The 14,507-nt window shown below is 42.3% G+C and overlaps 1 protein-coding gene across 8 annotated transcripts in view; it reads left to right on the top strand.

Annotated features, from left to right (window-relative positions):
* The window catches only part of MSI1 (musashi RNA binding protein 1), a 755,253-nt gene that overhangs the window by 172,708 nt on the left and 568,038 nt on the right, over positions 1-14,507 (top strand). For all 8 annotated transcript variants that reach the window (XM_044068892.1, XM_044068894.1, XM_044068889.1 and 5 more), the window contains exon 5: positions 7,352-7,393. In XM_044068892.1, the coding sequence (XP_043924827.1) occupies positions 7,352-7,393 (42 nt within the window). The remainder of the gene's footprint in view (positions 1-7,351; positions 7,394-14,507) is intronic.

Below are 14,507 nucleotides of genomic sequence, written 5' to 3' on the forward strand. Positions count from 1 at the left end.
TTGTTTTTCATGTTGGATTCCTCTTGGATTAGTTAGGGGCCCACCTAGTTTGCTGCAAGTTCTTTAATGTTTGTTGCATGCAGAGTTTAATCAGCTTAGAATAGTATTCAACATTGGTTTACAGACCTCAGTTTGAGCTTGTTAGTGCACATTTGTTTCTATGGACAAGCCAGTTTTTTTGACTTATCATACAAATGTCTTAATTAAATTTAATTAATGGTCAGAATTGACATATTGAACTAGATATTTTATAACAGAGGGATGTGATGAAGTACCAAACGTAGACAGTGTTTTTTGTGTGTAAAATACACACACACACACACACACACACACACACACACACACACACACACACACACACACTTTATTTTTTATGCTAGTCATGATACGGGAGCATGCTCCCATCCCAGATCGATAGCTCCGTAATTACTTTCAGACACTGCAGTGTTTACAACCAAGTGATTTAATTTGTATATATTTTAATAAGTGCATGTAAATGTACACTGGGGTTGAATAGAGCATGTAAATGTACACTGGGGTTGAATAGAGACGTTATTTACTGATGGTACTAGCAACAGTATCGGTGGCTCAACAGATGGCACACTCAGTGTTGTTGCTGGAAGACCAAAAGGATATGGGTTCTATTCTTACTCCAGGTGATTGGATTGCTGACACTGCCGAGTAGCATAGGGAGGGGGGGTGTACTGCACTCCTGAGGGTATTGTCCTTTGGATGAGATGTTAAACTGAGGTCCTGTCTGCTTGAGTTGGTGGCAGCTCAGGTGGATGTAAATGATCCCAGGGTGCATATTGTAAAGAGATGGAGGTTCCCCGGTGTTGTGGCCATATTTACCCCAGAAGTATAAGTACCACCTGGGTCTTACCTAAAAAGGGGTCACTAGTGGGACAAACCCAGCCAACAATGGAAAGCTAAAATAAAAATCATGAATAGTACTGATTCTGGATTTGTGGAAGGTGATGAGAAACTTTAGCAATTTAGAATGCCTTTGGAGGTGAGCAGTGAGGTGCAGCTTGGTGTCAGAAGTACGATGCAAGTCATACTTTTTTGGAGCATTATTTTAGAGAGAGTGTAGTAGGTGTGGGTGATGCACAGAATGATCTTGCATAAGAAGTAGTAATCTGGCTTTATATAGTAGATGGGTGATGACAACTAACTAAATTCTGGGTTGCAGGGATGTGTGGCTAGAATCTAGAGGAGCATAGCTCCTGGTGATAGGCTAAACCCAGAATGAAGCTGACCAGAAATTAGAGAAACTGGAGGGCTTTTCACTAGGGGCATAAGAGATGGGGAGGAGGGGTGGGGGGTTTATGGGACAGATGTGAATGGTGTCATCCTGAAGAGAGCTACCAGCAGCAGACTGCGGACCAAGTGTTCCCTAGAGCCGCTGAAGTATTTTACAGAGAAGACTGTGTACCGATTTTAAAATGAAATGATGGGATAAATGCTGGGAGATGGAATCCAAGGAGCCGTTCAGAGGGCATGAGACACATGGAGAAAGAATGAGGAGAAGGAGAGGATGGAGTGGAGGTAGAATGTTGAAGGTCATTAAAACAGCAGGCTAGGCAAACGTAGTGTCTCCTCCAGCCATCAAACACATGTTTGTAGTGTGATACTGTGTGCATATTCAGACAGCGTCTCAGAAAGGGACTGACCTTCAAGGGAGCTGTACAGGAGCTTTGTGAAGTGCGGTATTGGGATTTCAGAGGATGTGACCGCATAGTTCAAATGGGATGGGCTACGCTTTGGTTATTAGAGTGTCAAGGCCATGTACCTCAAGTGAAGCGACCTTGAGAAGATAATGGCTGCTGTTTAACTGCTTGAGGTGTGCTTCAAATCAGATGATGAAAAGTATTTTCTCAGTGAGATGGTGTTGGTTTCTGGGTGGAAATTTGATAAATTGTGCAGTCTTGGCTCTTTTATAAAAGGCTGGGAACCAGATGGTAGGAATAAGTAAAGGGGCCAGGCAGGGGTAGCATGGCTGGATGACTCCTTCACCATTTTCTTTCAAGTGATTTTTTTGTATGTTTCTACACCTATACTTCCTCCTACAGCTTCTCGCTACTAACCCTCCTACTCAGCTAATATGTACAAGCACACCATAGCTATACTTACTGCATGCATACTCATTGCATACATCACCTTACCAAACCTCCACCATTCCCACACTCAACCACTACTACTGTACTACACACACCACCACTCCTATCCCACCTCGTCTACTACTCTCCCATCAGGTCAACAACCTTCCCAATACACCCTCTATACAGACTACAGACCACAATACCTAAACTAAAAACAACCCCACAACTTAAGAGAACCCTTCCACCATACCTATTACCCGCAGAACACAATAAAAAAACTTCCCTTATAAGCAAGCACATACAGAAATTGATAAAACTAATAATCTCATCCATATCCAACCTAGCACTCAGTGGAGACATCTATCCCAATCCTGGCCTCTCAATCTCCAGCCCCTCCCCTCATAATCAGACTACAAACCACATCTTCTCCCAAATCACAGCCAATAGAAAGCCAACCAACCTCCATCTGATAAGCCTAAATATTAGAAGTATATGCAACAAGGTGCTTGAATTCCATGCCACCGTAGACTTCTTCTCCCCTGATGCAGTGATCCTTACAGAAACATGGTTAAAACCACACGTTACTAATGAACAAATCCTCCTTACCGGTTACAATATACTAAGAGTAGACTGACTAAACAAAAAAGGAGGTGGTGTAGCTATAATATTTAAACAGCATCTAGACATCCAGATCTTAAAGTTATCAGCTCCCCAAATAGGTAAGAAAGAAATAATATATACCAACCTTAAAATAAACCAAAATAAAACCCTAAACGTAATAGGTTGCTACTTCCCACCTGCCAAAACATCCCTCCACTTGAAAACCTCCTCAGCTGGACTACCCACCACCTAACCCAAGAAACTTTAATTCTAGGAGACTTCAACATTGACTGGCAATCCTGTTCTAGCAACCACCCAACCCATCGTGTAATCCTTCATGGCTTCACCCAACTAGTCCAGTCACCTACTAGGATAAGTAAAAAAACCCCAACAAACACACTACCCTTGACTGGATACTAGTCAATAAGAGCCCCCAGTCATATATAGCAGGCTGCCTATCTGACAGCCTCAGTGATCACTCCCCAACCTTCCTACTAAGAAAACAACTTTATAAAGCGAAACCCATCATCTACTGTCCGATACGCAAAAAAACTAACTTCCTGCAACTAGCGGCTCTAAGGAACATTTGGTCTGCATACGCAGGTGACTCAACCATCATCTGCACAGCCCACTCCCTACCCGAACTGCAAAATGTCACACAGGAAGCATTTTCCTCTATTGAAACTTGGTTATCTGATGCCCACCTAATACTCAACCCAAACAAAACAAAATTACTCATCTTCCAACCCACCAAACTTACCCTAGACAGCACTCACTTTAACATCACAGCAAAAGACAACACCACCATCCATCCTACAGAACACACCAAATTACTAGGAGTAGAAATAGACCATAAACTGAACTTTGACATTCACATTTACATGACCATTAAAAAAGTGCATAAAAAACTAGGAGCATTATATAGAAATCAGCAACTACTTACCAAAGCAGCTAAAATTTCGGTAGCAAATTCTTATCTTATCTCTACCCCTCTCCAGTATTTGCTACATAACCACGAGACCACTAAGATCCAGCCACAAAAACCTCCTACAGGTCACAAGAGCCATTAACTCTGCTGGAGAAGCATTATTCTCCTGCAGTATAGCCAAACCCTGGAACTCCCTCCCATCCTCAGTTACCTCTGTAACTTCTTGCACCCACTTCAAACCGTACTAAAATCACACTTAAGAAACTTGCCATATGTGCCCTTGCAACCCCCCCCCCAATACCATCCACTCCACCCACCCACTACCCCTCTCAGCCCCCTATCAACAACCTACTCTTAGCAAGCTTGGCTACTCATGTTCCCAGCTACCTACCACATAGTACTAACTTCTTGTAGCAACAGCTGCTAATGGCTATGTACCTCAAAAACAGATTGTATCAATTATTCACTGATGAATCTCAACTATATTTGTAACCATGTTTAGTATATGTCACCATATTTTAAAATTGTACTATGTTCTACAGCTGTTTTACATCTATGTTTTATTCTTGTCTTAAGTCCTCAGCTGGACTAATGTCTATATTTTAAATGGTATGTTTTTAACTGTATAATGTGAGTAATACTTAATGTGGAGCTTTTCTCCCAGCGCCTCTGCTGAAAACAGACCTGTGTCCAGTCGGACTCTCCCGGTCAACAAATGTAAATAAATAATACATGGGTACATCTAGTGGTTTAACCTGCGCCCCCCTGCAGCACCTTAGTAATGGGTGCTAACCCTAACGTTGCCCTGTCCCCCAACCCTACACCATACAGTCATTTAAACCTTCCTGTAACACTTCCACTATCCAATACACTCAGACACACAAACATTCCCAAACGCACACTAACAACACTACATCTGTCCCCTAACCTAAGTTACCTAACCCTTAAGTAAAATACACAAACACACAGCACCCATCCTTAACTCATCTCCGACCCTAACCATAATTCACACATATACATACGTGCATACATAAACACACACGCGCATGCGCACATATGCATATATATGTAATCTGCGTTTGTGTAATATATGTGTGTGTGTTTGCATGATTGTGTGTGGGTGTATACACACATCTGCATACATAGCAATAAATAATTACACGTGTGTTGTGTGTGTACATATACACACATACTGGTTTCCATTCCACCTTATGCCAGTGACAGCTGCCTCTTGGTAAAATGTTTTGCAGTTCTCTAGATGCCATTTGCCGAGTAGCTTTAGGGGTTTATTCTGCAATGTTTCAATAACTGGCATGTATATTACATAGCATGCTGTTGATCACATCTGTGTATTGTGATTACTTCATATTTGTTTTTGAACAAGTTAGTGTTTCTAATGTAACTTCTTTGGAATGCGCTGCACTTTGGAGTAGGACCACTGACAGGAATGCGCTGCACTTTGGAATAGGACCACTGACAGGAATGCGCTGCACTTTGGAATAGGACCACTGACCGGTCTGATCTATGCAGTCTAGATGGGGGCATGGGGAACAGAACACTTGGACTCGGGATGCTGGAGCTGGACACACTTTATTTTTGTCTGCATTTAGCAGTGTGCACAGTTATGCATGTGCACAGAACTTGTAGGTCACTACAGCTTTTTTGACTCTCATTGACTGACATGTATCTGGTTACACTTCAAGGCCCTATTAGTCAGGGGCCATTGCAGCCCCAGGTCCAAGTGATCTGATTTTAGCTTTCCTCTGATGAAATAAATTCCATTATAAGCTCCTATATCTTGGGGCTTGATTTTGCTGTAGTTGCCAGATGCAGCTTGCAATTGGGTTTAAAGGCTATACTTGTGTCAGACTGTCCCCATTTATGCAACTGTCCCAGGAACTTGCACACAAACACTGCACACCTCATGTGTGTGGTCCCAATGGAAATATAATCAGCTTTTGCCTCCCTTCTTCCTGAGTACACATTTCAGCCAGTGTGGTGTCTTGGGATACAGTGATAGAACAGTACTTGTATGAGACCAATAGGCATTGAATAGCAAGTCTTGGCCCATTTACTTCACTTGAGTTGGATCTACTGGAAAACAGGCTGCAGATAGTGGTGTAGGTCATGTGGATTTTTGGTTAGGGAAGCAAGTCATCTGAGTTAGGGCCATAAAAAGGGCCAGTCCATTTTAACATGAGTTTCAGATGGTCACCCACCCAAACAGGAGCAGTAGGAGAAATAAATTATCATTTTGATGGGTTTCAGAGAGCCAGACACCCACTTCAGCATTTTGTGATGTCCAGGGGCCAGGATGGATAGGAAGGGTAAGTACCATGCTGGACAGGCTTGGAATTTCAATGCAGCTTGCTGTAAGTCCACACCCTGTTCACGTAACATGATAGGTTATCACAGAAAGGATGACAGGTTGGCACATTGCAGGGAGTGCTGATAGAACTAATTATACAATCTGTACAATTTTCTGTAATTCATTTAACCCAGGCCGTGCCTACAACTAGTCATTTGTGATCTGTATGCTCTAACCTGGTAAAGAAATAGAAATAAAATAAACTCTTCTATTGCACCGTAGCATGGTATTTATTAATTTATTGAAGTATACTTATGAAAAACAAATTTCTATTCAGCAGTTTGGCCTGGTTGGGAAAAATAATGGTCATTTCTTCCAGGAATCCGTGCTGCCTTTGTGATAGTGGGAGAAGGGCCTGTTTCATCCTGTAGCAAGTGCTTTCTTTTGGTGTGTTCTGTTAATACTTGCACTGCCCCCCAAGATGCCTGCTCTGGGATTCTGACACGGCATGATGCTGTCTTTACTATGTTCTTTTCTTTCTATGTAAAACAGGGGGGGGTGCTTTCTGAACTCCTAGGGTGTCCTGTTACTGAATTTTCTGCTAAGATTTTATGCAGTCTGACAGTATGTGAATCGATCAGCAGTCAGAAGGAGGCTTCTAACTAAACTGCCAAGCCAGTTCACTTCACTGCTGTAGAAAGGAACAGCCAGCAGATGGTTTAATACTGAGCCCCCCCCCCCCCCCATACAGCTGCTGTGGTACAAAGAGCACAAGCCTTGCGATCTGCTTCCATCTCTCCTGCCAGCAGCTGTTTGTTGAAGGTGACCACTTCTGATGGATCGGTTGTGGTAGAAGGGATGGTACAGCTTTCATTTTAGTGTAGAACAGTAAGGTCAGAATGAGGGCAGATGGCTTTGTGTTTGATAGGAGAATCTGTGCATCTCTGTGTGATAGAGACAAGGGCAAGGAGGGCAGTCGTTCAGTCCAGCAGCTTTGTGTAACTTACTTAGAAATGTCTTTGTTTTCAGTCTGTGTACTGGTGGTATTAAATGCCGTCTGTTGCTGTTACTTTCCCTACATCCAGAGTGACATCCACAAATGCAAAGCTTTGCAGCATCATTTTCACCTTGCAGTCTTCAGCTCTCCAGCACTGCAGTCTGTTCACGCACACACCATCAGCACTCAGAGCTAAACTAATGACACACTTCCTTGTTTTGCCCAGCGTGTTGGTGCCCCCCGGGATAGCAGAGGCCTCCCCCATGAAGGAGGGGAGGGACAGATATGCAAGCTGACTTCACAACTACTGCTGTGTTAGATGCGTCTCTTTCAGTTGTCAGCAGGTAAGGCAGCAGACAGCTGCAGCTTGAGTTCAGTTTCTGCAGGTAACCAGTTCTTTTGTTCTTTGATTTCAGATTGATCCTAAAGTGGCATTCCCTCGGAGAGCACAACCAAAGGTAGGTTTGCAGCTTTGCTTTCAGAATTTTTTTGTGTGCGTGTCTTTCTATTTTGGGTCAGATTACATCCACCTTGAGGCTCTGAATACAGAATGCTGAACAATAGGGCTCCTACTGGCCTGATTTCCACCTCTCCTTGTCCTGTGTTTTGAATCACCAGATGTAGAGGCTTTGATCTCTTCCCTCCCCCATCACATGGCAAATAACTGCTCACCTGGTAAACTGCTGTGTAATGATGTAAAGTTCTTAAAGTCACAGGCATCTCAGTTGTACTGCTTTTTGCTTTAAGACGTATAATGGAAAATCTGTTAGCCGGCTGCCACTCAACAGTTCTGTGTACGTTTGAGTGCTGATGTCTTTAGCAATGTTAATCAAAACTGCAGAAATCTGACTATTTAAAACATAAGTTTAAAGCACTTAACTATTGAAGAAAAAATATTACCATGCTGGCATTAAGTAAATGAATAATACATGGTAAAAATAATGCTGGTGTAATACAGTTCTGCATTTTTATTTATGTACAACTTAACAGACAACTTTAAATGTGAATCATTGACGGGCCTTAATCGCCATTCAGTTGTACTGTTAGTCCAGCTCCGATTTAAACTTGTTTACGTACTTCAGTAAGTATGTAGTAACATGGTGACAGATTCTAGATCAACTATTTGTAGTTGTGATGCGAGTTCCTTTAAACAATGAGCTTGAATTACAGATGTTTTCAGAAACTGCATTTTGCAATATTTCTTTAATCATTTCCTGATCGTGTGTGTGTGTGTGTGTGTGTGTGTGTGTGTGTGTGTGTGTGTGTGTGTGTGTGTGTGTGTGTTTACGTACATATATATGCATACTGTATATTCACACATAAAATGTTCATGTGTTTATGGATTAGTTATAGACAAGTTATTTAGGTGGTGTTGTAGAACAGTACCCCCCCCCCCCCCCCGTTGGACTGTGCAGGAGTGGGTGTGGCCTGTGTGACTGACATGCCAAATGGCCGTGATGTTATATGAAAATGATGCATGATTGACTACCATGCAGATTTCACAGTGACATCATGCATACATTGGTAGCTGAGATATTGAAATCACCCAAGGTCTGTGGGATGGTGGCCTAATGGTTAAGGTGTTTGCCTTACAAACACAAGGTGCAGGGTTTGAGTCTCACAAGGGATAATTGGCTAGGCTTAAAATAGCTTGCAAGGGCAGTTAGCCTAGTACTAACCTATGAACATCTATGAACATGGGATTTGTGAATGTTCATGAGACCAAGAGGACCCAGAGCTAAATGAATTAATCCTGCAGTTCTGCCAGAGGAGAAAAACTTTTTGTTAATGACATTTCATGTGTCTTCACTGACAAGAATTGTAACTTTATTTCTGTAGTAAGTCAGTTTACAGTTATCCGTAGCTGTAACCCTCACCCTAGCCCTAACCTGGCATTGTTGTAGAACAGTACCTCCCCGGTAGGTCTGTGCAGAAGTGGACGTGGCTTGTGTGATTGACATGTCAAATGACTGTGATGTATGCAAATGATGCATGATTGACTAGATTTAAGTGGCATCATGCCATATATTGGTAGTTGATTGACAGATATTGAAATCACTGCTGTACACATGGGTTCCGCCGGAGATGGATGTTATTACTTTGCTTTGGTCCACATTTTACAGAGCCAACATACCACTTAGGGTTAGGGACATCAGGGTTAGGGGTTTAGAAAATAAGGACCTGTGATTTTAGTAAAATTCTACACTTCTATGACTATAGCACAAGGCAACATTCAGTTGACTCTTTTCTGCTGTGCCTAAACTAAATTATTTTCTGCTGCAAGTTACAGCCAGTTAACAAAGGAATGTACTGGAAGATAAGAGGCTAAGCTGCAAGTTGTCTGCTACCGTTACTGCCCAGTAGTACATAAAACTAAAAGGGGAAACAACTGCCTGCAAATACTAATTATAACAGTTACAATGGCAGAAAACTAACTTTAGCACAATGAACGTTTTTCTTCAATAACTAAATTCAGTGGGGAAAGCCTTTGTCACAGGTGTGCCTGTAGGTAAACGAGTAGCAAAGTCTCTGATACAGAGTCCTTTTGAACAGTAGATCTCTACAAGCATTTGACAGAAAAGTGTCAACTTCCCCAGCTCAACCTTATGCTATTCCGTAGGGAATTTTGTTCAAGCAAAATGCAAAAAACAAGAAGCCTTCCTACAGTCAAAGAATTCCCAAAGCAAAGTCACAACATAAACCAAAAGTGAATATATGGGTTAGGGGTAGTAGTTTCAGTTACAGTGCTGTTTCTTTACCATTATTGAATTGAAGTATCCCCTCAAACTAATGTGCCAAAAACTCAATGAATATTCATGAGTCCAGCAAAGACATCATGAATATTCATTAATTATTTGAACACGTGTTGCTGGGTGTTGGGAGGTGGGTGGGGTTTAGATGGGACTTGCTACTGTGCACTCAGGGGGTACTGTTCACTGTTCTTCAACATCGCCTCTAACCCTAACTCTGAGTGGCCTGTTAGATCTGTAGAATGTGGACCAAAGCAAAGTAATAACTTCTCTCTCCGGCAGAACGCAGCTTTCTCCTGGAAAACCTGGCACCCACTTGCACTTCAAATCTCTCGTGCCGCATGGAAGTGTAAACAATATACATTGTTTTGTGTGTTTTTTTTTTTTTTTTTAATTTAACTTGCCCAATAAAATGCGAGTGCCTAGAAAAAAAAGGGAATCAAAGTCTATTTGAATGCAGCACAGGGCTTTTCTTTTGACTATGAACAGATGTTAGTGCTTGGCCAGATTGATTTTCATTGCATAAGCAACTGGATGTTTTCTTTATTTAGCTCAATTTATATTGCCTATGAATATTCATAATAACGTCTCCATAAATATTCAGTGATATTTGTACCGGTCACCGGGTGTTGTGTGGTGGACATGGTTTGGGCAGGACTTGCTACTTTTACATCCAGGGGTGTAGTGTTCTACAACAACGCCGTTATTTACTTTTGACGTGTGTCTCCTTAGCTTTTATATTTATGTTTTGGGTACTTAATTTCTCACTTCTAAAACAGTCTGACTTAGTGTGACTAGCACAGCTAACAAAACTGAATGACTGATTAAATACTTTTTGTAATAATTTCCCTGTCTAGATAAGTCAGTTTTTTTCAGAGTTGACTAAAACTTACAGTACAACGTGCCATTCCTGTTGCTAGATCATTGACTCAGATTGCAGCATGTAGTTTTATCACCGGGTAGTATCAGCTGTCTCCCCAGATTTGGTGCTGTATTCTCAGATGCTGTATCATGCTAGAAGCAGTTGACAGTTTTCTGTTTCTTGTAGATTCTTGAGAGGTGACTTCTATTTAGCCTACATTGCCTCGAACAGTGCAGTCCTATGTGACCACCTGCACATCTGCAAAAGTAATAAAACTGTGAATGCCCACTCAAGATGTTAATTTCCACTGAAACATTAATCTGTTGGTGAGATGGATGCAGATCATGGAGAATCCCTCCTTTTTATGGAATAGACTTCCTTTGGATGTAAAGGAAGTGACTCCATGACCCTTTAGCAGTAACCTGGACAGAAAAATGGGCATTCATAAATACACTCCAGGTATAGCCCCTAAGCCCTCATTGAGAGGGGTCAAAACTAAGTACGAGTCTGTCACGTCGATGGGCACTTATGATTTGGGATTTTGTGACTAGGATATTAGTGGTCCTCTGGATCAGTAGCCTATTATTAACCTATGACTGTTCACTCTTACACTCCTATGTTTTTCTCTTACACTCCTATGTTTTAAGGTCTGGGTTTAGTGGTCCTCTGGACCAGTGGCCTATTATTGACCTGTGACTGTTCACTCTTACACTCCTATGTTTTAAGGTCTGGGATTAGTGGTCCTCTGGATCAGTGGCCTATTATTGACCTGTGACTGTTCATTCTTACACTCCTATGTTTTGAGGTCTGGTTGTAGTGGTCCTGTGGATCAGTAGCCTATTATTAACCTATGACTGTTCACTCTTTCACTCCTATGTTTTGAGGTCTGGGTTTAGGCTGAAAAACTACATCAAGGATTGGTCCACTTGGGTTAAAAATGGACTAGCTAGCGAAGCAAGTTGGTCGTGGTAAAGCAGTAGAAGATCACCAAGTCACACAAGATCGTTTCAGTGCTGGTGCGCTGGGTGCTGTAATCATTGAATGAGCTTGGTATGAGTTAGTATATGAGCAGAGGGGGTTGCGGGGGGCATCTTTCCCCTTTCAAAAAAAGTTTTTAATGTGTGATGGGAACTTTTGCAGTTTTTTTTTTTTTTTGTGAATCAAGACAATCTAGTCTCAAGCCTCCAGCAGGATATTGATGGAGTATGTGTCACTATCGTGGTCATATAAGGGCATGACCTGATGTTCTTCGTGTTTCACTGTTGCAGTCATTACATTTGGGCAATCTGCTGGCAGGTTGCCCTCATTCAACCTGAATTCCAAAGTCTTGGGTCCTGCGTCGGTTGCTGTCTTCTCTTCCATGACATCAGGTCGTCAGGGGTATAAAACATGCAGCAGACGCCATTTTCTTCAGTCTTTCTTGCTGCGCAGTGCCCGAAGCAGAAGATTTCGCAAGTGCCGGTCGGCCGACTACTGAAATATTCGTGTTTGAGTTTCAGAACCGAAGTCTTCACTAAAGTAAATATCCCGTTGGAGAAACTTTTTTCTTGCTTTTTACCGATGTCAGAAAAAGTTAATAATTGTATTACTTGTGGGAAGCAAATACCTTATAAGGATTTCCATTTATACTGTATTCCTTGCCTAGGCCCTGATCACAACATGCCTGGCTGTCGGTTTTGTGCTAGATTTAACCAACGCACTATTAAGCGTCGGTATATTTTTGCATCAAAGTATTTTGGAAACCGATTTAACTACCCAGAAATGTCATTGGATAGCAATCTGACTACCAGAGTACATTAAAAAATGCAAAGAAAAGGACAGAGAAAGGCAGTTGAGATCCAAAACCGATGACGAAGCTTCTCCTAAGCCAGTCGCCGGTTCGCCAGTACTCAGTGAGGTGCTTTTGCAGCCCCTCATGCCCGCTACCTTTGAGTCGCAGGCCTCTACTGACACCCATGTGGAGTCTGGCATGCCGCAAGATACTCAAGGTATTGGACCGACGGATGTATTTCCCTCGGATGGGTCTGGAGCCGCTGAGCAGGCACCGGCTTCTGAGGATGTATTCAGACCTCAACATTTGTATATCAAATCGACGACAGCTGCAAAACCAAAGACAAAAGCAACTTCTAAAACTAAAAAACTGACGCATGAGCCACGTGCACAGGCCTCTATGCCTAAAAAACAGGTGATCAAAATGGCTGAAGACCTTATTACCTTGATCAGGGGTACCCACCCCCCTCCGAATAAGAGGCCTGGGCAAGACACTGATTATGAATCTTCAGATCAGGTTTCTATTTCTTCTGATTCCTTTTCTGATCCTCCTATGAGGATTCTGATGCTGAGGAGTCTATTCCATCTGCATCTCCTCCTGAGGATTATTCATTTGGAGAAACCCCTGCATACTTTGAGGGAGCATTTTCACTGGGAGAGTCAAGACTTCTCAGAATCAAAAAAAAGGCTCAGGGATTTCCTTTTTCTCCCTCAGCACAAGCCTTTAGCCATTCCACCTGTTTTAGACATTGTGGATGATGTGTTTTCGAAGTCGAGCTTGACCCCTGACTCCTTACCTCTGGCTCCCAGTAAGCCTGATAGATATTACAGGGTCCCTGACTCACATAAATTTTTATTTAGAAACACTGCTGCTGATCCTGAAACTATTTCATAGGGCCCAAATGGAGTTAAGGCCTCAACAGCAAAAAATCCTATCCCCTCTGACAGAGATTCAAGGGCACTGGACACTAGACAGATGGGGAAAAAAGTTTTACACATTTGCAACCTTGGCAATCAGGAACTTAAACTGTCAATTTCATATGCTTAAGTACCAACAACATGTTATGGGATTGCTGAAACAGAAAATGATGTTGATTTCAGAATGTGCAGAAAATAAAGAATTGCAGGAATTATTGCATACAGCTAAACAAGTTGGAAAGCATACTTTGCAATGTGGTTTTGATTCTTTAGAGGCCTCCTGCAGGGCCGCACTTATGGGATCCATGATTAGGAGGCATGCCTGGTTAAAGGAACAAAATTTGCCTGATCATGTTAAAGCTAAATTGCTAGATGCACCTTTACAGCATGATTCTCTATTTGGTATTAAGGCAGAAAAGGTTTTAAAGAAAATGGAAGACAAAGCTAAGTCTATGCAAACTGTTAAAGACTTCTTAGAAGTACAGCCACCAAGATTCAGTAGACACTGGCCTACAAAAAATTGGTCCTTTGCTGTGTTAGACAGAGCTCAAAGGGGCAAATCCAGATGCCCTAAGGGTTCCAGATACCAAGCGCAAGACTCATATAGGTCAAAGCAATGGGGCGCATCCAACTCCAAATCTGGAGGAGATAAAGTGCAAACCTACAGAAAGCAATCCCAATTACTTCCCTCTGCCTACACCAAGCACTTATCTTTTGGCAGCACCCTTAGGGGGAAAATTAGCACTTTTTGCTCAAAATTGGCAGTTAATAACCCAGGACAAGTGGGTACTAAACATCGTATCACAGGGATACAGATTCCATTTCCACACTCTGCCAATGACAAAAGGTTGGCCAGATCTGCCAAAAAAATCAATGGGCAGAGGCACAGAAACAGGTTACGTCACTCATGGAAATGAGGGCCATTCAGACAGTACCAAAACAGGAAAAAGGACAAGGTTTTTACTCAAGACTGTTCTTGGTGCCCAGAAAGGACCAGGCCTGGTGGCCAATACTGGATTTATTGATTTTGAACACATACCTGGACATTCCAAAGTTCAAAATGCTGATTTTGCAGCAGCTTCTGCCCATGCTGGACAAGAATGCTTGGCTGGTGACTTTAGACCTAAAAGAGCATACCTGCATGTCCCAATAAGACAGTCGTGCAGAAGATACCTCAGATTCAAGGCTGGCTTAATGCATTACCAGTTCTCTGCACTGCCCTTTGGCTTATCTACTGCACCCAGGGTCTTTACAAAGTGCCTGGCACCAGTA

This window comes from Protopterus annectens, chromosome 4.part0, assembly GCF_019279795.1.
Source record: "Protopterus annectens isolate FY-2018-M chromosome 4.part0, PAN1.0, whole genome shotgun sequence".
Taxonomy (NCBI): domain Eukaryota; kingdom Metazoa; phylum Chordata; order Ceratodontiformes; family Protopteridae; genus Protopterus; species Protopterus annectens.